The following is a 24,119-nucleotide window of genomic DNA, read 5'->3' on the forward strand; positions in this document are numbered from 1 at the left end:
GAAGCCAGACAAATTGAGACTAGAAATAAAGGTGCAAATTCCTAGCTCTACCCACACAGACCCAGGTCATAACTGGCCCACAAAGCAGCCGCAGCAATCACTTCCATGCAGTGATCCCCTACTCCAGCTCCTTGCACAGGCAGGCACCAGGTGCTCTTCTTTGCAATGCAGAGCCCATTAGCTGAGGGAGTAGCAGGCCCCACTGAAGAGGGAGCCAGCGTAACCTACTGGACAGTCTGTTCCATCTCCCTCCCTGCCCGATCCCCAGCCGACAAGCCTAATGTCCCCAAGACAGGTTGTCACGCTCGTTTCACATGAGCTGCTGGCTCCCGTGGACCATCAGTGAGTAGCCACCCTTTGGGCCAGCTGCAGGGCTACATGAGGGGGCTCAGAAGCGTGCCCAGACCTGAGGAGCCAACAGCACCTCAGCACATTAGGCTCCCAGGTCATTTTGAAGCCCAGGTATGTCTGGCAGCGTGGCTGAGCTGCTCAGAGGTGTGAGCCAAGTGCCACAGTGCTGCCAGCAAAGGCCCTAGTTCAGCCCCAGCTGTGCTTTTACCCTTTGCGTGGCTACCATAAGCAATGCTAGCGAGCAGACAGCTTGGCCAGGCTAAGTTAGGTCCTGCTAGGCATGCTAGGGCACCAACAGAGCTACACCAGCAAATGGCTCCTGGTAGAGAGAGGCCTCAATCTTCTTGCTGTCACATCTCAGCAGTGGCATGAACGATCACACGACACCCATTGGCTCATTGTCCTTAGCACTGTTTAATGCAGCGTGTCCCTCGCCTCCCTGTGCTCCCCAGGTGGGGATACATACCCATGGCCAGAGAGCTTGGGGACACTAACAAGTTCAGTAATCAACAACTTAGAAAATACACACAACGTTGTAAAAAACACCGCTCTGGGACGCTGTACAGAGCCCACTGCACCTTTAGTATGTAGGAAGCACAATGGTACACAAAATATACAACATTAGCACAAACCCCATCATACACAATTGGCACATCCCTGGGCTGGGCCTTGCACGTCAGGCAAGGGGGTTAATGCTAAAGGCTTCAGGACAATAACAGCACAGCTGATGCTAGCACCTGGCCGTCAGGGTTATACACAGGGAGACCAGGCAGCACATGACCAGCGGGGGCTCTGTGCTGCTCAGCACCCACATCTGTGATTCCAAACACTGAGAAGATTCCTTCCCTCCTGTCTCACTGCCACAGCGAGGGCTTCCCGGCCTTCCTTAGCACGTTTCCCACCCCGCCCTGCCTGCTAAAGCCTGTAGGCTACCCATTGACCAGCACGGGCTCTGCAGATCCACTTTCCCTCCCCACTTGGACAACTCACTTAGTCCCTGCTGTAGGGTGAGCAGATGGCAAGTGTGAAAAATCGAGACGGGGTGGGGGGTAATAGGAGCCCATATAAAAAAAAAGTCCCAAATATCGAGACTGTCCTTATACAATCAGGACATCTGGTCACCCCACCCTGCTGGCCGGGGCTCCCGCATCGCAGCACAGAGCAGTAGCCATGGGGGTGAGCCCCTGCGTGTGGCTTTCTAGTGGGCAATTGAAATAAGGCTCCCCACCCACCAGGGCTTTTAGTTAGGGGTATCTGAAGGCCTTTCCCTGACAGGCTTCTGTGCTGAACACAACTGCACATGGGGGGAGGAGAGGAGCTAGCCCAGGGCCTGTGGCCAGGGCCTGGGGTGCAGCAGGAAGGAGCAAAAGTGCCATTTGAAAGCCAGTGGAGAGCCCTTTCGAAGCCCCGGGGCCTGCATGCGCACTGCAGGGACTGGAGCCTGGGGCTGTCAAGCCACTGGCCAGGATCAGAAACCAACCAGCAGCCGAGCCACTACATCCACTGAACACAGCTGCCCCAGGCTGTCAGCAAAGGAACCCGTATGCCTGTTGACTGATAACCCACCACAACTCTTCCCAACACCCATAGGGAAGCCATAGGTCAGTGGCATGGCACTTTGAGCTACACCTCCAGCAGCTCAAGTCTATGGCATGGGAATTGTGTTGTGGGGCATAGCACCCGATGGCCTGACTTTTACTGGGCCTTCAGGGCAGGGCAGGCGACCTAGGACAAAAGCCCGTCTCATATACGCCACATGGGGAAAGGACAGGCTGCAGGGGGATGAGGTGAAACTAGGCCCTGCCAATTAACATGACGAGGATTTAACCAGAAGGCTTGGCTGGGGCCTATGTGGTTTGACATCATGCAATAAACAATCACATTTGCTAGCTCGTACATGTGGGTGCTTCTTGGGCTCAGGGCATATAAATGCTTCATTTTCAGACTCCAAAGGCTTTGGGTGGATTTAACCTACCCTGTAGTGTTAGAAACTCAAATCACGGCAGCCTTAGGTAAGTGCATGAAAATCATGAAGTGAAATGGACAGTGTGTGATCTTGACCAGGCTAGTTCCACTGTTTTAGATGAATGAAGTGTGATGGGTCCAACAGCCTAGAGGGTGAAAAGTACTTTAAAAGAACTTTTAAATCTGTGTAGTGTTGAGGCTTCGTCATTGCATGTAAGGGGTGTTGGAGATAATTGTTAAGTGGTGCCACTGTTAAGTAGTGCCACGTCCCAGTTCCATTTCTAAATACTCTGGGGGAGGAGACTCATTAAAAGGGGCTGTAACATCACATCTGCTAATTGCTCAAAAAGGATTCCAAGAATTTGATTCACGTCAGAAATCCAGGGCCCAGCATGGAAACAATGAGGATTTCCAGTTCAATAGTCCTGTATTATTTCAGGAGTCTTTTCTCATCCCATGGCTCTAATCACCTCCTGGAGGGAACAGGATACCCTGCATTGAAATGCTGAGCTCCCTTTGCTGCATTTTCACATAACATTGTAATTACTCAACCTGAATTATTTGCAAATCAGTTGTTTATTTTTCTAAAGCAGCTATTTCCTCTTTGGCTACAGCCAGTTTTATTCAGGTTCCAAGGCTTGATTGGAAAAGATCACGTGCAAATTCAGCAAAAAGCTTATGTCTAATTTCTTTTCAAGGGTTTAGTACTGGATGCGAGAGAGACTTCTGCAGGTTTGGCTCTTACTGCCATGAGCACACTGAAAACATCCAGTCCTTGCTACAATCTCTTCCTGGGTGGAGAAACACTCATCAAAAGTTTAGCATAGTTTCAGTTAGTGTTAAGGAGCACTATAAGAGTTTAGTGTCTTAGCTATTCCCCCAATCACTAGCTCAAAAACTTCCCCTTAAAGAGTGTGACCCAGATGAGTCATAAGCAAATGACCCATCCCTTTTTAAGTGCTATTTTTATATCACCAAGGGGTTAGGTTATTTTCAATTTATGTCTTTGTTTTTTTGCCTGTCCCTGGCCCACTCCTGGCTGAGGTATCTCACTGAGTGCATGATCACATGGGGAATGGCACATGACAGGGTGTATGGCGACAGCTAGCTGCCCACTGCACGCCCTGCAGCTGAGTAGGAAGGGAAATGCTCTAGAAGGCTGGCCCTGCTCTGACATGGGGCCTGATCCCCATTGGGCAGAGAGCACCCGCAACCTCTAGTGCAATGAGGGCTCAGTACCTCTCCAGTAATACCAAGCCCTGATCTATACGGTCCCATTGGGCACACAACCTGCGTCAGCCTAACCCAACCTCTCTGGATGGCACAATGCCAGGGAGAGGCTGGAAATGCATCGGGCAGGGAGGTAGGGCACTGGAAATGGGGGTTCCCTCATACTCTAGGATCACAGTAAGGGCAGGGCCAGGCTGTCTCCCAGTTTAGCTCCATGACCTCAGACCAACAGCTGCCCAGAGCAGTGGCCAGACCCTTGCACTTTTCTCTGACCCATGGTGAATGGAGAGCTGTGCCCCTTGCATGGGCTCTGCCTGGCACAACTCCTGCCCATGGTAACAAGTGCTGTCACGCTCCTATCTCCAGAGAGCTCCTCCTATGCTCCATCCAACTCCACCCCCACACTAGCATTTGCAGCAGGGCTGGCATCCCTGGTGTTCTGGGAACGTGCCCCGTACAGCCAGCTGCAGAGCTACAGCAGGGATCTCCCCAGGGGCTGCTAGTAGGAGAGGCAGCCCACAGGTCAGGTTCCTACTCAGCTCCCAGGGGAAGAACAGTCCCTCTGACCTGCCAGAAAGAGACTTCCCAGGGGCTCTGGCCGTCCTGTCAGGAGCCAGCTGGGAGGTAGCACCAGCCTCCTCTCTGTAGTAATAGACTAGGCAGGCTGGTGTTACTGAGATCACAGATAGCAGGGCAGGGGCTCTGAGCCCAGACATGGGCCCTGCCCAGCACAGCACTGAGAGAGTTAAGCGCCTAGTGGGTTTAGACTATTGTTCCAAACACAATGGAGAGGAAGAGGATGTTGGGGGCTGAGAATTTGTGGCAGATCCCCAGCAAATTCCTTTGGTTACTTAGAAGCCATGTGTATTAGGGGAAGAAGTGATTAACCCTTTACGGCCAGAAGTGGTGGAGTGGGGGGGCCAGGAGGAACAGACCAGCTCAAGTCCTTAATGCCAGGAAATCCCAGCCTGAACCTGTTTCTACAGAACTATAGGATGCTACCATGTCTCTGTAGCTACAGTCCAGGTGCAGCTCTCAGGGAGGTAAATCCCAGAACAATGGCATGGGGTTTGCACCCGGGACAGACTGGGATCTAGCTGCTTGGGCCATGCTAATTGCCCAGACAGAGAGAGGGCAGAAAGAGGGTTTGGTTCCTGGGTTAGTGCTTTCTCCTGCTGTCTCTCATCCCTGAGCTGCTTGCTCATGTGGCGTAATGTGTTTACCAGGTACTCTGGAGAGCCAGAGCAGCTCCTACGGAGACTGGCAACCAGCAAGACAAGGGGGTACTTAACTGGGATGCCTGCAGGGTCTGCAGCAGCCCATTGCATCAGCAATCACACCCCCAAGAGGGGGGCACACTCCAGAACCCATTCCACTAGGGCATGGAACTCCACTCCACTCCTGCAATCGGACATGGGGAGCAGATGCCCCCTGGATAGGCATGATGGTGGTATAGGGTGCAGAGCTGGGAGGGTAAAGCAAGGGGATGGGATGGGCAGTGCAGGTGCAGTGCCACACCTGCACCAACTTGTGCAGTGCAAGGGCACCGGGAGGCTTGCGCCATGGAGACAGGAGCAGGGCAGGTGCAAATAGGACAGGTGCTGAGGGCAGCGAAGAAGAGTCAGTGCCCTAGTGTAAGCATGTGTGAGAACAGGCCCGGACCCTCCCATCATATGCCAAAGCCACCAGAGCTACTGGTGAAAGACGCCTAAAGCTGCCCCATGGACAAACGGACGAGTATCCAGACCTCACATGCCCCAGGGAGAGGTGGACGCTGAGACTGAAAGCCAGGACAGGTGGCCATTTGGCACTAGGTGACAGTTTGAGATATGGCGGTTTCTACACAGAGCTCCCAGCTCCTTGCCAAGATGCCCAGGTGGCATCACCTCATTGTACAGCAGGCGGGACGGAGGCACAGACAGGGAACTTTATATAGTTGCATGCAATCAGTAGATGAGAGGGGAAGAGAACCCAGGGGTCCTGGGCTTCCATTCCCATGCCCCAGCCACCGCCCCACATGGCAACACCTGGGAATGAGCCGCAACTGCGGCAGAATCTGAGTGTGAGTCTGATACCAGGTGATCCTGGCCTAGGTTCTTGGACCCTCCTGGAATGGACTCAGAACAAATGGTAGGCAAGGGACCCGCACAGGGGGACAGTGACTCTCAGCTGTACCCCAGGTGAGGGGCCTGCGCTGAGGGAGCAGTGCCTCCCCAGCTAAACCCCAGGCGAGGGGCCCGTACTGGGGGGGCAGTGCCCACTCCTGGTGTGGAGCTGGTGAAGGAGCTGGCCTTGGCTGCAGGACGGGGAGGTTTCGGTTAAGAACATCCTGAACCTGGTGGGAAGTGAGGGATGTTCAGAGCCCCCCTGGTCCCCGCATACCCAAAACAGCGAGGGCTGAGGAAGAGCCAGGCAGCTTGGCAGCCAGAGGGCCAGGGGCTCATACCATTCCCTGTCCCTTGGGGGCTGCTGGTTCCAGGTCCTGCTTTGGGTGGAATGCGTAGTCCTAGTGCCTGGGCCCAAAGCCAGGGCTGGGCAGGAAGGTAGCGTTGGGGGCAGGCTCTCCCCAGGGCTAAGGTCCCTGGCTCCTCCCCTCCCCCTGTGCCCCTCCCCCTTCCTGCATGCCTCTCCCCCTTCCCACAAGGCCCCTCCTTAGGAAAAAAGCAATTTAAAATACAAAAATAAATAAAACATTTGCAGGGATCTCTCTCTCTCACACACACACACACACACACACACACACACACACACACACACACACACACACATGTATGAGACCCTCTTTGGTCATGCCAACTGGGGTCATGGTAGTGGGGCAGCAATGCCCTCTGCCCCACCCTGCTGGTACCCCCACAGGCACCGCGTGAGGGGATCTTTGGGCAGGCAGCAGGGGTGAGATGTAGATCCTGCTGCAAGCCTTGGCAAGGGCTGGGAAAGCAAAAGCAACATCCCCTTTGGCGTGTTGAGTCCAGTTTCCTTTGGCTTCCAGTTCAGCTCCAGAAATCCCAGCCCGCTCTCCAGCAGAGCCCCTCCCACCTGGAGCACTGTTTGCTTGGCTTTGGTGACCCGGCCCATGGCAGGTCGGTGCTGAGGGAGATGGCTAGTGCACCCTCCCCCTCTTTAGGGCTTTAGGCCATGGCTCCCTGGGAAGTGCTGATCCCCCTATTTGTGCCAGAGCCCTGCTAGATCTTGCCAGCTGGAAGGTACATAAGCTCCCACGCGTGCTGGCACCATTTACCTGGGTCACCAGGTGGGAAGCTGTGGGAGATGGCGGGACACTCCCACACACCCCTCTGCTCCAGGTCCTCCAGCAGCAGCCCATGAGAAGGCCGTGGCTGTCAGCTCTAGGCCACATGACTGTGGAAGAGACCGTGGCCACATGGCCACCAGGAGTGCAGCGCTGGCACTAATAATCTCTGGGCCCAAGCAGAAGACTCTCCCTGAGACACCTGAGCTGCTCCTCCCCCAGCTTGATCTTCTCCTCCAGCTCCCGCTGCTCGATGATGAGGGCTGACTTCATCTTGACAAAGTGCTGGTAGTCCTGGAGCTGCTCGGCTGGCAGGGAACGCGAGATGGTGCCAAACACGGCCCTCTCTCGCCGGTCCACATGCTCCTTCAGCTCCTTGGCATCCTCCAACTGCTCTGTCAGCTGCCGCTTCTTCTCCAGCAGCGCCAGCTGTGGGGGGGGGGGCAGAGCAGGGAGCAGTGAATGCACATGGCAGACCCACCAGAGACTTGGGGGGGGTCAGACACCCCCCAACCAGAGCAGTGCCCAGGTGAGACACACACCCTCCCTTCCCTCCTCCCCACACAACAGGGTAGTGCCCGGGTGAGACCCCCCACACAACAGAGCAGTGCCCAGATGAGAGAGACACCTCCCCGACCCCCCCCCCCCACACACACCAGAGCAGTGCCCAGGTGAGATTCCTCCCCCCCCCCACACGGCAGTGCCAAGGTGAGACACCCTTCCCCTGCCCACGCACACATAACAGAGTAGTGCCCAGGTGAGACACTCCCCCATGCAATTCAACAGGGCAGTGCCCAGGCCACATAATTAATTTAAAAATATTGGAGGAAACTGGATGTCAGGGGAGACAGCACAGAAATCTGGGGAAGCTTCCCCTTCATGCACTGCCAGTATCTCAGTTTCAACCCATAGCCCCCTGCAACCCCAGCCCTGGATTTCCAGCCCCCACAAGCTCTGCCAATGCCCCTCATTCCTTACCCACAGCCTCTCCTGAACAGAGACAGAGCACCTGTCTAACCTGTGCTTTGCTAATGCAGCATTGGGGTCAAGGCACTGCTAAATCTTGACCCATAGCCCTGGTGACCCAGCCACACTTTAACCTGGGTAACGACAATCTGCCCCAGAAATTCATCCTGTGGGTCAGCTGAACACAGGATTCTGATCCACTTCTGCCTATAGAACGTTGCTGTGCACTGTTGCAGGCACCTCTGGAGTAGGGCATTTATGTCAGCTAAGGGGATGGAGGAGGACAGATTCCTGGGGCGCCTGCAGGATCAGACCTTTGTTGCTACTTGTGACCCACTGTCCTGTGCCCAGGCTAACGGGGTGACGTGGACGAGCTGGCATGTGCATGCCAATACAGAGGATTGTGCCCCTCCCCAGAGCATCCTCCCCACATACCTTCTCGTCCTCAGTGGCCTCATGGTCCAGGCTGTTGAGGGCATTCTCCACGCGGGCCAGGCGCCCCGAGAGCGACAGCAGCAGATTCACCACCTTGTCCAGGTCTCCGATGAAGAGGCGGAACTTGTCAAACTCATTGGGTTTGCAGATGCCCTTCACCTGGCACTCCACCTCCTCCCCCAGTGCTGTGTTGGCATTGATGTCCTCCTGGAGGCCCCGCTGTGCCTCCTGCAGCACCGCCAGCTTCCTGCTGATGCTCTCGATGAGCTGTGCCTGTGGAGGGAGAAATGTGGGGCAGGGGGCGAGAGAGGCCATTAAAACCCAGGGGTCATGTCAGGTGCCATGTTCATGAGATGTGGAGCAGGGGAGCCCAGGAGTCAGGACTCCTGGATTCTATCCCCAGCTCTGGGAGGGATGTGGAGGCTGGTAGTTAGAGCAGGAGGGGCTGGGAGTCAGGACTCCTGGATTCTATTCCTGGCAATATCAGGTCCTAGAGACAGCGCACAATCCACATAACCTCCACCCCACTTTACCTTCTTCTGTGCTAGCTCGTGATCCACCTCCTCCTCTGAGGTCCCCTCCGCTACCTCCGGTAACTCCTTCATCTTGTTGAGCAGCTCAGCCTTGCCCGCCGAGGTGTTGTAATAGGCTGAGTAGGAGATGGGGCTGACGGCGCCCCCCGGGGGAGGGGAGATGGGCTGGAACTCCTCCCTATACACATATGGCACACGGGGTTGGACACAGTACAGAGCAGAGGGAAGCTGAGCTCCCAGTTGCAGAATGAGGAAGTTACTGGCAGGGACATGGGGGAATCTGCACCTGAATCCTAATGGGTCCTAACTCCACTAGGCTCTTTGAACCCTAAGCATGCAATCTCAGGGCACCAGATCCCCCAATCCCTCAGCTCCAGCTTGGGGACAGGAGCTGCACTTTGCCAGATGGGGAGGAGGGGTTAGACATTGGGGGCTGAGATGCCTGTGACAGCCCATGGGTTTGCTAAGCAGCCTCAGGAGACCAGGAGCTGGACTTGGCCAGACCCCCAGCGGCCTCTTTTGGTGCCACATGGTGCAGGTGGGCGTCAGCACAGAGACGGCGCTTTCTCGCTGTTCTGTCTCCTGCGTCAGAGCAGCAGCAAAGCACTGCCGGCTGCCTGTGCCCAGGTCCCATGCCCATCCCTGTTGGGTCCAGCCCAGCACCTGCCAGCTGCCTGTGCCCAGGTCCCATGGCCGTCTCTGTCCCTGTCCCTGCCCCTGCAGGGTCCAGCCCAGCACCTGCCGGCTGTCTGTGCCCAGGTCCCATGCCCGTCCCTGTCTCTGCCCCTGCAGGGTCCAGCCCAGCATCTGCCGGCTGCCTGAGCCCTGGGAGCAGGTGTGAAATTCACACACACCCCCATTTAGAGCACAGGGGAGTTCCCTGCAGTGTCCCCATGCCATTTAGTTGGGGGTTGGTTCTGCTTTGAGCAGGGGGTTGGACTAGATGACCTACTGAGGTCCCTTCAAACCTGATGTTCTATAATTGGCACCCCAGTATGGGCGCACTGGAGCAGCCCCGTCCCCAAGGCCACACGGAACGACCCGCCGCTGCGACAGTGCAGAGGTGACACTGCGATGTTCAGCAACCGCAGGGGCTGCTTGGCTGGGGACACAGGGAAACAGGCAACTAAAGGACGAAGCCCAGCAGGAGGGAACATGCTGTGATTGCTCGGGGCTCTGCAGCCATGCTGAAGAAACGTGCACCGAACATGTGACACACCCTAATGCCCCAGTGATTGCACCAGCACCCACGAGCTACTTACACATCAACATCCGGCCCAGCCAGGAATAGCCAAGACGCCTCCTACCTTTCCTGAGCCTCAGCCTCACTCTGCTTCTCCAGACGCCAGTCCTGCTGGTAATGGTCCTTCCACGAGCGGCGGTCCCCAGCCGAGAAGAGTTCTCCTATGACCTCGGCAGCTGTCACCATGCCAGAGGCTGGGCTCAGCACACCTGCCAGGGACCGATCCCTGCCCGCCACGTCTCGCATCAGCTCCTCTGAGGTCATGCGACAGGGCGGCTGCCTGCCCAGTCGGCAGCTCTCCACCTCTGCGCTCTCCTGGGCCGACTCCACCTCCTCGGGGGCTACAGGAGGAGACAGGGAGTGAGCAGCCACGTCTGCCACATGGGCCCATGCCACGGGAATTCACAGGGAAGTACCACTCACCCAGGCATGGGGGGCTAGGCCGCGGGCGCTCCTGGCCCCAGCTGATCACTTGGTATTGCTCATCCTTTACAGACCTGCCCATATCCCACCGCGGCGTCTCCTTCACCACCTCCTCTGAGGGCCCATCTGGCCTGTAGGCACAATCCCAGAGGAAAGGTGTTAGTAGGGAGCCTAAGTAGTGTAGCAGGGCCCCGAGCTTCCAGCCCTTGGGGTACTGGGGACACCCTCTGAGGAGCTTGAACCCCCCTGCCTCCGGGGGTGACTCTGGACTGGACTCTGGGAACAACCTTGGCCCAGGGGCTTTGCCACAAGTTTGACAAGAGCGTGTGCTGGAAAACAGCACATTCGGGGGGCGGGGCACAAAGGCAATTGCACCTGGCCTGGCTTTCAGAGGGTTCAGTCGATGTTGGGGGAGGCAGAGGGGAGCTTTTCTCCCTGCGAGCTCAGCCCATCCCAGTCAGGTCCCACCCTCCCCCGCCAGCATCCAGGGCCACAGGAACCAGGCAGATGGAACATTTAGCTTGACATGCCTTGCTGGGATTTTTGGTTAAAGAGCCCCTTGGACTCAGACAACCAACACACACTTGGGAGAAGGGATCTCAGAGTTAAAGATCCAACATCCGCCCCTTCGGTGGGGGGCTGAGATGCTCCCAAGGATCCCTCCCACAGAGGTGGGGAGGGCCACGCTCACTACTGCTGAAGTACCAAACAAGCAGAGGAAAAAACAGCCCGGGGCAGGGCCCTTCTTCTCTGGCCTTTTCAGGTGCCCCTGCCATCAGGCCGGGCCCAGCAGGGGATCCACCCACCTGCCACCCCTCCCTGCCCCTGGACATGGACAGCCTGGGCCAACAGCCCTTTGCTCTGGGCTCTTGTGGGGCCAGGGAATCAGCAGGACAAACAGCCAGCCCAAAGCCACCCCAGAGAGACAGCGCTCATGGGAAAGGGAACCTCCATCCCCCATGGTAAGACACATGAGAGCTGAACGGGTGCATGTGGGGGGGCATTCCTCAGTCCCCACATGCCTCTGGCGCTGTGAGAAATCAGCATCCCAGGGACAAGCCTGTCCTAGTCAACCAACCTGCTGCCAAGCAGGGCACGGATGCCAGCCTGGCTCCTGTGCCTGAGGGGAGGGGGTGCTGGTGCTGAGCTCAGCCCCTGAGCTGCATGGAGTGATGGCACAGAAGGGCCTGAGACAGCTCCGAGGGCCATCGACCTCTCACTTGCTTTAGCTCAGGGGTGGTGGATGGTCCAAGGTCTTGACAGCTCAGCAGCCTGCCTTACACGTGGCTGATGCCCACCAAAGCGCTCCAGCCCTTGGCACAACCCCATAGCCAGCGATTCCCAGTGAGGACGAGGTTTCTCCTCAGCAGAGAGTGGGGCAGGTGCAGCCCCCCTGACATAGGCTCAGAACAGGATGCATGCCAGGAGCCCATTACAACACTCGGGATCGGGGGCAGTGTCCAGCAGCAGCCTCGAGAGGGAATAGATCATGGTATTGTAGTAAGTGAGACCCCTCGGGGCGAGGGGGCAGTGACAGGCCGTGGACCCTGCCACCAGGGTGAGGGGGCCCAGTTTACTTGCCTGGGAGCTTCCCTGGTGCCCGTGTTCATTGCCAGTGGCTCCCGAGGCGAGACATGGCAGTAATAGTGGCTGCTTTCCTGCTCTGGCAGGTGTCTGGTGTCCAGGGATTCCTGTGGGAGGGTGCCAGGCATTCGAGGCTGTGAGACGGCCATGGGCTTGGCCGAGTCCCCAGGGAGCTTGTCCAGAGGAAGGCTCTGGGAACGCTGTCTTGCCGTCTCCACGCTGCCACTGCCCTGGTGGTGAGGCTGTTCCAGGGGCACCGCCAGCAAGGCTGAGCCGGGCCCAGTGGGCTCCAGTGGGTACAGGTGGTGGTGGGAAGCCCGACGAGTTCTGAACTTCTCCCAGTTTGGGGGTGGGGGCCGTGGAGGGGGCGGCCCTTTCTTTCTGGCCGGACACAGAGTCATCGGGCAGGTCTCGTCTAGCTTGGCCAACGGGGCATCTCTCCTCTCCTGGCCTGGGGCGCTGGGCGGCTCCATGTTGAGGTGGCTCTCAGAGAAGGCCCTGCCCCGGAGCGGGCGGTGGAGCAGCTCACTGGGGCTCTCTGGCGTGCGCCGCTCGCAATCCCAAGAGAGGTCAAGAGAGGACGCAGCCCGGTAGCATGGGGGCCACGTCTGCTTGGAGCTCTCCAAGCAGGGCCGGAAGGGACCCTCCCTCTGGAAGCCGATCTTGTAGTGCGCCAGCTCGCTGGGGAAAACATTTGGGGGCAGATGCCCCCGAAACCTATTCAATCCCAGCCTGCTTCCTGCCTGGCCTGAGGACAGCCAGCGCTGCCTCACCAGGCAGCCACAGGAGCCTGTAGCCAGGGGTTAGAGACAAACCCGTCGGGCAGCTTCTCTGTGGGCCAATTCCCCACTGCCATAGCAAGCCCAGCCCTTGGGCAGCTCCCTGCCCCATGCAGCCAGCACCCAGAGTGCTGGCCTCTCACTAAGGTACCTATTCGACTCCACCCGTAGTGTCTGGGCCCCCCATCTGCAATGAAATGCCCCTGGGGCGGGGGGGGGCTATTCTCCTCATGGCATGGATGGGGAAGGGAGCTGAGCTGGGATTTCCAGAGTCCTAGACCCCCACCACTGAACAGTCCTTCCTCTGCCTCCCTTCCCCCCATGCTGATCACAGGGCTGGGCCCAGGGCATCCGGCAGCAGCACGGCCCGTGGGAGCTGCCCCAGCTGGCAGTAACTGTCAGTCCCCCATAGAGGGACAGGCACAGAGCACGCCACCCCCAGCAGCATGGCCTCACTCTCCAGCCCACCCCTCGCTTGGCATCCCCATGGGCTAGGCCCAATGGTGGATTAGCCACTGGGCCAATACCCAGGGGCCCCAGCCAACTGGGGAGCCCCTGGAAAAAATGGGTGCCCCTGCCTGCCCAGTGGTCCTCAAATTCCCCACGGGGTGGGGAAAGGCCCTCACTTGCTTTGGCTCAGGGCCCCACAAACCCCTAATCCACCTCTGGCTAGGCCAGAAAGGTGGGAGTCAAAGACCCTGGGCTCCCCAGCAATCCCACCGATCACAGCCCCCAACCCGCCTAACTGAGTGAGCCTCAGCACCTCAGCTCAAGCAGCCCTGCGAGAGCCTTGCTCGCAGCAGGCAAGGCAAGGCCAGGGGAGTCTGCCAGCCTTGCCACAGGCCTCAGGGAGCTCTGCTGTTGCCTCTCCCCTGGACATGACACTTATGGTGGAGACAGCATGGTCTAGAGGGCAGAGCACTAGATGCGGACTCAGGAGATCAGGATCCTATTCCTGGCTCTGCTGCGTGACCCTTGGCTCCTCCCTAGGCCTCAGTTTCCCCATCTGTAAACTGGGAACGATGACACTGACCTCCTGTGTAAAGTGCTTTACGATCTACAGAGCAGAGCTTGGCATGAGGATGATCCCTATGATACCCCATGGAAAATCCTTCCACGGAGGGCTAGACATGCAGTTCTTAGCAGCGCAGCAGCTCTGTGCAGCATGTCACATTCCCAAGGACTGAGGGTGGACAGTCCCTGGCCCTGCCTCAATCCCAGATTCTAACTATTGCCAGACCCTCATCTCAGCGCAGACTGGTGACATTATCTCTCCGGGCCCTTCTGCTCCATTCCCTGCTCGCCTGGTAAAGCTGCTTGTTTCCCCTGGAACTGCCCTGCCAGCTGCCTTGGGAACAGGCATGTCCACATCTGGCTGCTCTTGGAATGAGGGGTAAGTTCAAAATGAACACTAGGGGCAGGGAAACCCTGAGGGTCGGGGCTGTGATCACCAGGTCTAGGACCACCTTAGGAAATCCCTGACCGGACAAGGCAGAGAGCAGGCCCATTTCAGGGCAACACACTGACCACGCAGCTTAACATACAACACCCTGCCGTGTGCTCTGGCTGGGCTCCTGGAAGGACCCTGTCAATGGGCGTTTTCACTAATGCCCTTCAATCCCCAGCTTGTGCACAAATCCAAATCCTGCTGGAGCCAGCTCAAACGCCCGCTTTGCTGAGGCACATAGAGATGTGATTCTCAGCTACCAGCAGGCAGAGCTGGAGACAGAGGAAAAAAACTAACCCTTCCAGGAAAGCTAGCGGCAAGCCTGGGAACACAGCGAGGTGGGGACACCATCTGGGCACACCCTGGAAAAGCCTAGAAATCGAAAGGCAAAGGAACTCTGAACTCCTGTGCTGGTCTCCCATCGGGCAGCCTGGTATCCTCAGCCCAGCCATCTTCCCCAGGGAGGCCTTGGCCACACACAAACCTGACCGATTCCCGCCGAGGTAACCTGGCCCTGCAGTCACAACTGTAAACGTGCTTACCCCACACTGGCTGTCTCCACCTGGAAGCAGAACAGCTGTACCTGAACAAGGCACTTTCTCCCAGTACAACAGTGTCACCCTGATACCAGCCTTAGTGTGAGTATCAGCCCAAATCTCGGGCACAGCACGGCGGACTCGCCTGGTATGTGGCTCCTGTTCCCTGGATAGCCTGCCTAGCCCTTTGAGCCTCCTCAGCATCGCCTCACCCTTTGCCTCCAGTCACAGCCCAGATCCCTCCTGCAGTCTAATTCAGAGCCCATGGCATGGCCATCTCTCAGCTTCACCCACTAACCTGCCCCCCTCTCCTTAGTCCACTGCATGCAACAGAGAACTGGCTACCCCAGGACAGGGACTGACCCACCACGCCACATGCTGCACCAAACACAGCTCAGCGTGGAAGGGCCAGACAGATCACCTAGCCAGACCCTTGTAGATCTCCAGCCAACTCTCCTGGACCAAGCCCAGCGGTTTGTGTTCAACTAAGGCAGATCTGTGGGGCCCCGAGGCGTGCCTGTGTGAGAAATGCTGCAAGGCAAGCTAGGCTGGCCACAACCTTTCTCAGGGCCAGGCTGACCGGGCATGTTTCATCGTTACTTTCAAACTGTCAAAAATGACTTGAAAGGCTCAGTCCTGCCCTCAGCTCCTAGCAGGGTCCACGTGGGAGGAGGCACAGGGCAGAGGACAGGCTGTTTGCTTTGCCTTAGCTTGGCTTTCCACAGTGCCTGCCAAGCATTTGGGATTTCACTTCCAAACCAAAATCAGATCTGGGAAATTTAGGTTGAGATTTTAACCAACAGATGCCTAAAGCTCAGCCCCTCCAGAGTTCGGCACCAAGACTTTTAGTGGTCCTGCTCCTAAATCCCTTAGGATAATCTAACTCCTCAATATACCAGGGCTGATTTTAGCCAGCCTTTCTGGATTACAGTCTATCATCTGCATTGTAGGGGTACCTGGGAGGCTCTTCAGAATCCAGGCTAACGGAGCAGATCAGTGCTCTGCACTCTTGAAAATCAGCTGTTATTCAGGGCCCAGATCTTCACAGATATTTTGGTACCTAACTCCCATTGATGTCAATGGGAGTTAGGGGCCTAAGAACCTCTAGGGATCTGGGCCCAGGCACCTCAATAGGATTTGGGGCCCTAAGCTGTGGATTGCCCTTTTGAAAATCTTGGCCTGAGACGACAACATTCTCAGTGTTTCCCTGCTCAGCTGTGCAGCCTTCATGTGCTCAGTGTGGGGATTTAGAGGCACTCATCAGGCACCTCCTTGATGGGTGGAATCTCACCACAAATCACCACAGCCAGGGCTGTACCAAACGGCCTTCCTGGCAGGAATCCTGGTGACAGAACCCCCAGGCCTCCTGCAGAAGCAGCACCCTGGGAAGCCCCAACAGCAGGCTGCCTGCCTGTCCCAGGCACTGAAACGGAGAGGCCCTAGTTAGGCTCTGGTGATCCTATGGATTGTGAGAGTGTGCGCGCAGAGACATGGACTCCTCTTGGCTCCTCGGGGCTGACAGCTGGGCCGGGGGTTAAAAGGGGCCTTTCAGCGCTGGCAGCAAAGCTGCAGGTTTCTCTGGCCATGTGCCCAGAGCTTTATTGTTGGGTTCATGAGAGAGGCAGCAGCACGACCCAGGTGCCAACCCTGTGCCCTGGCCCATAGCAGTGCATGCAGAGCGGCTCCCCAGGCAGTCACTCCCACGGGACAACTGGTGAACCAGGGAGGATCTGTGGGCTTGGAAGCCAGGTCTGCTACGGTGTCCACTCCGCCACCTCACAGTTCCGGCAAAGCAGGAAACAGCTTCCTCTGAGCCCCACAGTGCAAGCACCACTGGCTGTACTGTGCAGGGAGGTGCTGGCTGCTGGAGCCTCCTGTGCTCTGGATTGGCCCTGGCACGCTGCTTAAGAAAAAATACCTGGAGGCTGTCAGTGCAGCTGGGTGGATCCCTGGCTTGCTGCTGCTAACAGACCCTGCTGTGCATGCCGGTCCCTTGCCTAGCTCCCAATTCCTGGCCCAGCCCTGCTCCGTGACCCTGGTCCCTGCTCCTGCCCTCTCACCCAGTCTCAGCTCCACTGACCCTGCTTTAGCTGGCTTACTTGGCTCCAGCCTGGCACAACTCATCAACTTGAGTTCAACCTGCTCCTACAACATGGCACTAGCATGGGCTGCTGCTCCTGGCCTGGCACCCCAGCCTGCACTTGGACCATGTCCCCTCCACGCCAGGCTCAGCTTGACCCACTCCCCACAGCTGGGGCCCTGACACCAGGGCCATAGGGGATGGCCCCAGCTCCAGCACAGCTAAAACATGCTGGGAGACACCCCCACCCTTCGTGCGGCCCCCACCAAGGCCTGAAGCACATGATAGCAGCCTGGACTGTGGGTAACTCAGGAGCCCGGCACTTTCTGGGGCTTCTTCCTCAGAGCTCTCACCCTCTTGTCCACCTTCAAAGCCTTGAACCACCACAGGTGCTCCCCACTGGCCAGGAGGGACCACTCTCCTCCGGCAACAGCACCCCGGAGGGGGGAGCAGGGAGGAGCCTGGGCTGGGTGATGGGAGCAGCCCCCTGCCATAGCCCAACTGAGCAGGTACTGCAGGGCAGGGCCATCGCCCCACCCAAGCCACCAGGCCACCACTTGGAAGCGGCAGTGTCCCAGCAAAGCGTCTGGGTGAGCTGAGTGCTGGGGACTCCATCCGGGGTGCACGGGGCTCTCCATGAGATCCAGTGTCACAGGAAGCCCGTCCCCTTCGCTGGCTGGCCATTTTATTGGTGACCCCCCACCCCAGCCCCACATCAAAGGCCAAATAGGAACCTGCCCCCTCATCCTCCCCCCCACCCCCCCGGCGCAGCCCTTACCTCACTGACTGGCTGCCCTTCCTGTTTATCACCCCAGGCTCCCACTCCTCCAGAGGAAATTCCTGCAAACAAGAATCAGAGGAGTGAGATGGCCAGGACGAGCTGCCCGCCCCTCCCACTGGTGCTCTCCAGCCCCCCGCCTAGCCACCCCCCCCAATCCCTCGCATCCCAGGAGCGGGATGGGGCTATTTTCCGCTCACAGTCCCAAAGACCAGAGCAGAGTCTCAGCAAGGAAACGCATTGTCCTGGCAGCCAGCTTAGCGCTCGCCACCCTGCACCGCCCTCCCGTAGAGCCACAAACCTGCTGAGCCTGTTTGCCCTCCTGCCGTGGGGCTGGGCTGCAGGGCTGGTTCCCAGCTGCCGTGGAGGGACTGCACTGGGGAAGGCTCCCCAGGCAGTGGAGCTTCGGGGCTCGCACTAGCTCACACAGGCAACTCCGGCCACCAAAGTGCAGCGGGCCAGGCAGGTCCTGTGAGAGCCCGACAGGTACAGAGCTGGGCGGGGCATGAGCGGGAGAGCCGGGTAGGCACCAGGGCCTCAACCCAGCCCTCAGGACACCTGCCCCCTTGGGGTCTGAAGCCCTGCCAGGAAACACCCCCCCACCCATCCCTCTCATCTCCAATCACCCCCAGCCAAAAGGACACCAACGTCCTGCCACTGCCAGCAGCCTGCACTGACAGGAAAGCGTGACGCCCCCAGGAGGGACGTGTGACACAGCAGGGCTTGACCACGAACAGGCCACTGGCAGGATGGTGTCAGCTGGCACGTGGATGGGTGGTTGGTAGGGGCGGAGGGTCAGACAAGGCAGATTCAGCCAAACGAAAACGTGCAGCAGAAACTCTCTGGAGTCCAGGATGGAATTTGGGAGAGGCCAGAATAGCCAGCAGCCCTGCGGGTGGAGCACCCACCTGGGACATGGGAAACCCGGGTTCAAGTGGCTGCTCTGAGTCGGGCACTCTTGAACCGGGGTCCCCCCAGTGAGCGTCCTGATGCCAGGCTGCGGCTCTCTCAGGCTCTGGTTTGCAGACAGCGCTGGGTTTAACAGAAATAAACACCAACCACAATGCTTCCTGTGTGCTGGAGTCTTGTTCTCCGGCCAGCTCTGCCAGCCAGCAATGCCAAGGTGCCCAGTGGCTACATGGGCTGCCGTGCAGCCCTCTCCCACGCTCATGCCACCCCAATGGTACGGGGACACATGGCAGGGTGGGAGGAGGAAGGGCTGATAGGCACAGCGTCACCATTTGTGAGTAATCCCCTGGCTAATGCTCCCTGGCTGTGCCCCCAGGCCAGGAGAGACAAAGCTCCATCCTGCCCTGGCTCAGACCCACCGCTTCCCTCCCTGGGCTCCCGCTATCCTGGCCCACAGCTAGCAGTCTGCTGGCCAGGGGGGCACAGCCATGAAAAGCCTGACTCCTCGCCCTCCCCTCTCCACCAGTGTAGGAGCAGCACTTAGGGGTGCCAGAGGGACACTGGCTGGCTGCTCCAGGCTTGGCAGGGGCATGTGTGGCGGGGGGCAAGAGGGTCCCCATGGCACATTTCTGGAAAAGGTTGAGTTAAACACAAATGGCAGGGGATGCCAGTTGCTGTCCTGGCAGACGTGGGCAGGTCACAGGCAAGGGGTACACAATTCCTCCCACACACACCGGGCATGTGCCAGACAGACATACAGAGCCACAGGCAGAACCTCTTCCCTAAGCTAGGGAACCACTGGGGATCAAATGCAGTCATGCAATATGCATTTTACCCTGTCTCCTACTGCCTCCCAGGAACTCTGCCCCTGCCCCCTGCCCTGCTCCAACACCCCCACCCCACAGCTTCAAACAGCCTGAGAGGTGCCTCCTGCTGCCAGTGGCTGGCACGGCGCAAAGGGCTCAGGGTGAGGCAGGGTGAAGGAGGCAGCAACTCCTGGTGTTTAAGCAGGGTTGGCTCTCCATCCCCAGGGACAGACAGACATCCCCCGACAGCCTTCCCCTGCACCTCTCCACAAGCTGATACTCAGCCAGGCCAGGCTCAGCCACAGGGCCCGCCCTCCTGGCACCAGGGACAGCTTGCAGGGAGGATCTCTTACCGGCAAGAACGCCTTCCTCCCAGGCCAGGGCTCGCTCTCCTCCAGAGCCTTGTGGGGAACAGAGCAGCAGCAGTCAGAGCACCGTGGCACCCAGGGGTGGGGGTGGCAGCGGTAGCCATGGTGGCTGGGCTGCATGTTCCTCTGCAGCAGTGCGGGGCACATGTCACCGGAGCAGTAAAGGCAGGGCTCGCGGCGCACTGGGGCCGTCCCAGCATAGGCCCGGGCAAAGGGCCGCAGGTACTCGAACTCGCCATGCCGCGGGAGGCCAGCATAGCACACAGGCGGCTCCAGGCAGCACTCAGCGTAGGCGGGGAGATTCTGCCGCCCAGGCGACAGGGGCGGGTACGATTGGTCCACGGAACGGCGCCGCAGCTCCCGGCACTCAGCACTCAGGGGCTGAAAGGCGTGCGGCTCGGCTGCCTTCGGCTGGAAGCTGGGGGGCTTGCTGTGCCTGGCCGGGAGGCGCCCCACGCATCTGCTGGTCTCCTCAAAGAACTTCCTCCGGTCAGCAAAGGGCAGCAGGACAGCATCCTCCGCCAGGCGCAGCGGGGAAGCAGGCGCCTCCGGCCCCTTGGCGTACGCCTCCACAGGGCTCAGGGCCCGCTGAAGCTTGTGCTCTGGAGACCACCGCCACCGGCCCCCAGCTGCCGGAGCCCTGTGCTTCTCCCTGTTTGGGGCGGGGGGGCTGGGGCCTTTCCGTGCAGGCTGGGGGGTGGGGGCACTCCCATCAGCTGGGCGGCCGGGGCTCCTGCCAAGTTCTCCAGCAGGCACCACACCCGATGTGGGGCTCAGGCACTTGGCTCTGGCTCGTGCCACACCGACAGAGCTCCTGTCCCCTGAGCTAGGCAGCCTGGCCTGTGGCAGGGCTGAGGGATTGGGGGGGCTCTCACACAGCTCATCAGTCTCCTCCACTGGCTCCTCCCCACACAGCAGAGCCGCAGAGCCCTTGCTCTTCTGCAGCTGGGCCTTCCTCCTCTGGATCTCATTGCGCAGGTTGGTGGCGAAGCGCTCGCTCCGGCGCCGAAGCTGAGCCGATCGCTGATGAGAAGGGCCCAATTTCCTGGCACATGGCCTGCTCTCCCTGGACTCCTTCCCCTCCTCTACCAGTGCCTCGGAGCTGCACGTGGGGATCAGGCCAGCAGGCTGCGGAGGCATGGCTGACTCACCGGGGGTGCTGCAGGATCTCTCCAGCTCTGGGTAACACCTGTACGGCCCCTGGCTATGGCAGGAGTCCTGGGCCCAGCTGGGGGAGTGCTGGGCTTGTGTCGTGTGGTCGTCAGCCCGGTCTGTGCCCACAGCCGGATCCCCGCACAGCTGCTCTTTGGCATCCTCTGTCTGTCGGCCAGGGCATGGCTGCTCCAAGTGCAGCGGGTTCACAGTCCATTGGTGCCCGTCCTGCACCTGGGTGTCCCAGCAGCTGCTGCCTGTGGCTACAGTCAGGGAGTGCAGCTGGGATGCCAGCAGCTGCTCAGGGGCGCTGTGCCGGTGCCCTTTCCGAGGAGACGGGGGAGGGTCACCGTTGGTGCCTGGCTCTCCTTCGTGGGCACCGTTGTCCTGGCACTGCCCATGGGCAGCCCCGTGGGGATGTTCTGTGCTCTCCCCTAACAGCTGCTCCATGTCCAGGTGGGAACTCAGCATGTAGTACTGGTCGACAGACAGGCGCTCCTTCAGATGGCCTCCAACCCCCTCGGGCTCCTTGTCTCGCAGGCACAGTGAGGTGTCCGAGGTCCACCTGCCCGGGAGGTGCAGGGCATCAGCGGGCGCAGAGGCCCGGCGTCGCTCGGTGCCAGCCGGCTGAGGGTTGGAGGCCCGGAGGCTGTCCCTCCTGACGGGGGGCTGGGGAGGGGCGCCTGATTTGGAGGAGCCTGACAGGTTGCTCTCGTGGGGGCACGAGGAGGGCCTGGAGTTGGGTGCCAGGTGCCCACACAACTGGCAGGAGAGATCTGCCCCCTCGCTGCCCGTTTGCAGGTAGCGCCCCTCATGGACTCGGCTGGGGCCCAGGCCCTGGAGGATGGAGTCTGTGGAGGACGTCTCCTCAGGACGCAGGGACAGGGCATAGTCCGAGGCGTTGGAGCTGGCTGAGAAGGAGCTGTAGGCAGAGTCACGTTTGTTCTGGTACATGCTCTGGTCCACGGGCGAGAGGCTGCCCTCGTAGTAGGTCTGGCCGGGCGGGTCCAGGCTCTCCATGCTTCCAATGGAGCTGCTCTTCTCTGTGCTGCAATGGCGAGACAGCTGGGCCCACTGCAGGGACAGGTCACTGGAGAGAGACACAGCAAGTGTGAACGGCACCGGGCAAACACCCTCCCCCCCCGAGTGCCATGGGCAGCAGCAACCCAGCCTATGCCACGCAGTGCCATTCACATGCCAGGTACAGACCAGATGCCCCTTGGCCCAGTGCACCCCTCAAACACCCCAGCTCTGCAAGCTCACACAACACTGGCAAGCTCCTGGGCAGCTCCCCTGCATGGTCAGGAAGGAGTCGCTCCCCTGTGGGCACTGCACAGGGGGCCCAGGGGGGAGTGGGGCAAGAAGCTGGTGCAACAAGGGGTGGGGCCTCCTGCCTGCCCCCGCTGGGGATGGTTGGTTCCAGCCTTGCCCTGGCTCCACCCTGGGCAGGGGCTGGGTGCATCAGGTATCTCCTTGTCCGGTGGATTCAGTGGTGGGCAGAGCCAGGTGATGCTCCCGGAAGAGGTGATCTGTCCATCCCAGCTCCGTTCATCTCACTGCCCTTCGCCCAGCCCCAGGATCCTATCCCGAGGCGACGGGGGTCGCAGCCAGAATGACTGCACATAAGCGAGGGCAGGATTTGCCCCGCGGAGGGGGGGGAGGGGAGATCCACTGGGCCCGCAGCATGCTCTTGCCTGTCCTCTGGGACTGTGGGCAGTGTGGCATTCGCAGCCCCCCACTTGGCCAACACAGCTGGGATTTGTTAGCTCCGTGCTCGCAACACATCCGGCTCTGGCCTGCCACCCTTCCTGCTCAGGAATCGGAGCTCAGCAGAACAAACCAGAGCTGGAAAAAGGGGGGAACCATCCCCGGGGAAGACAGGGAGACAGCCACGGAACAGGGCAGCTCCTCCCATCAGAACGGGCCTAGGGGGCCCTGCAGCAGTGCCAAAGGGCACCAGTGGGAGGCGTGGCAGCAGCCAGCCAAGCCAGCAAGGGGAAGAACATGTTGGGCTTGGAGACAACCCAGCCCAAGGTGGAAAATTCCAGGGTGAGACATGCACTCATGCTGGGATAAAGCGTGCTCTGGAGAGCTGGCTAATGGCGTGTCACAGGGGCCATGTGGCCCTCTGGTCCGAGCCCTCCGTGTCGCAGCAGGACAAGGATGTTTTCCCCACAGCCCAGGCACAGAGAACACTAAGGCAGAGATCAGCCAGGAAACTGAAGGGCTAAAGACACGGTGACAGACGGGTTGCATTACCCCAAGGGCCAGGGTGAGAGAAAAACTCACATCTAAGGGAACTGCACCTGGGCAGCTCTGGGGAGAATGGCTGGCCTTAACTCTGCCCTCTGCAGTCCTCCAGGGAAGAGAAATGAGTCCAGGCTCAAAATCAGCCTAAGCCAACCCAGAGCCACCTATGCCTGGCTGGCAACCAAGCAGCCATTGCTGGGCCCCAGCCCAGTGCTGGAGGCCCAGAGGCAGCCCAAGGCAGGGGCTCCAGAGGTGGGGAGCAGCTAGCTTGGGTCTGGGTTGCTCCAGCAAGGGGGCATTTTAGAGCCAGGCACCTGCCAGGGCTCCTCCACCCAGAGGGCTCTTAGGTGCCCCAGGGCAGGGAGTCCAGGCAGGCAGAGCCAGTGGCACACACTGGGCTACACCCCAGCTGCTGTGGGACTCACCTGGAGTCACATCCTGAGTGCCAAGACAAGCTGAAGGCGTCGGAGGGACAGTGCATGGTGGCAGCCTCGGTCCGGACCTCGGAGAGTTTGGCCAGATGCCAGGAGTGGGGCCTGATGACGGGCACGTTCCTCCTGCCAAGAGCAGCACAGAGCCAAGAATGGAGAGGAAACCGGGCTGAGCTCACTTCCTGGAGAACTTCCCGTCCCGTCCTCCACAGGGAGGCTCCCTTAGCAGGACGGAGGGGACATCCCGGAGGAGTTCCTCATTAGCTTACTGGGGTCTTATGGGGCAGCCTCTCTCACCCCGTGCCTGCCCAGACCAGAGGATGGAATCCCATGCTCCCCATCCTGGGGGAGCCCCCATCCCTCTGAGTGAAGGGCTGGGAGCTGTTGGCACTCGGGGGTGGGGAGTGGGTGCCTTCCACCAGGCGGACAAGGAAGCCCTTTCTCCAGGCTGCCCCTCATGGCTCTCTCCACTCCTGCCTCTCTGCCAGCAGGGCCAGGGATTTGCTCCCCACTAACTGAAACAATGGGCGGACCCCTTTCCCCACAACATTCCAACAGGCAGAGGAGGGGCCAGCGCTATGGGGTTAAATGCTCCCCCCCCCCCTT

General features: G+C 59.3%; 1 protein-coding gene across 2 annotated transcripts in view; it reads right to left on the reverse strand.

The window, feature by feature from the left end:
- Positions 1-741: 741 nt before the first annotated feature.
- The window catches only part of SHROOM4 (shroom family member 4), a 61,413-nt gene continuing 38,035 nt past the window's right edge, over positions 742-24,119 (reverse strand). For both annotated transcript variants that reach the window (XM_038417735.2, XM_038417737.2), the window contains 9 exons: positions 23,508-23,639; positions 19,666-21,922; positions 17,598-17,659; positions 11,975-12,658; positions 10,394-10,524; positions 10,035-10,311; positions 8,728-8,905; positions 8,195-8,467; positions 742-7,222 (listed from right to left, as the gene is read on the reverse strand). In XM_038417735.2, coding sequence (XP_038273663.1) covers positions 6,953-7,222; positions 8,195-8,467; positions 8,728-8,905; positions 10,035-10,311; positions 10,394-10,524; positions 11,975-12,658; positions 17,598-17,659; positions 19,666-21,922; positions 23,508-23,639 — 4,264 coding nt within the window. In that variant the 3' untranslated portion in view covers positions 742-6,952. The remainder of the gene's footprint in view (positions 7,223-8,194; positions 8,468-8,727; positions 8,906-10,034; positions 10,312-10,393; positions 10,525-11,974; positions 12,659-17,597; positions 17,660-19,665; positions 21,923-23,507; positions 23,640-24,119) is intronic.

This window comes from Dermochelys coriacea, chromosome 9 (assembly GCF_009764565.3).
Source record: "Dermochelys coriacea isolate rDerCor1 chromosome 9, rDerCor1.pri.v4, whole genome shotgun sequence".
Taxonomy (NCBI): Eukaryota; Metazoa; Chordata; order Testudines; family Dermochelyidae; genus Dermochelys; species Dermochelys coriacea.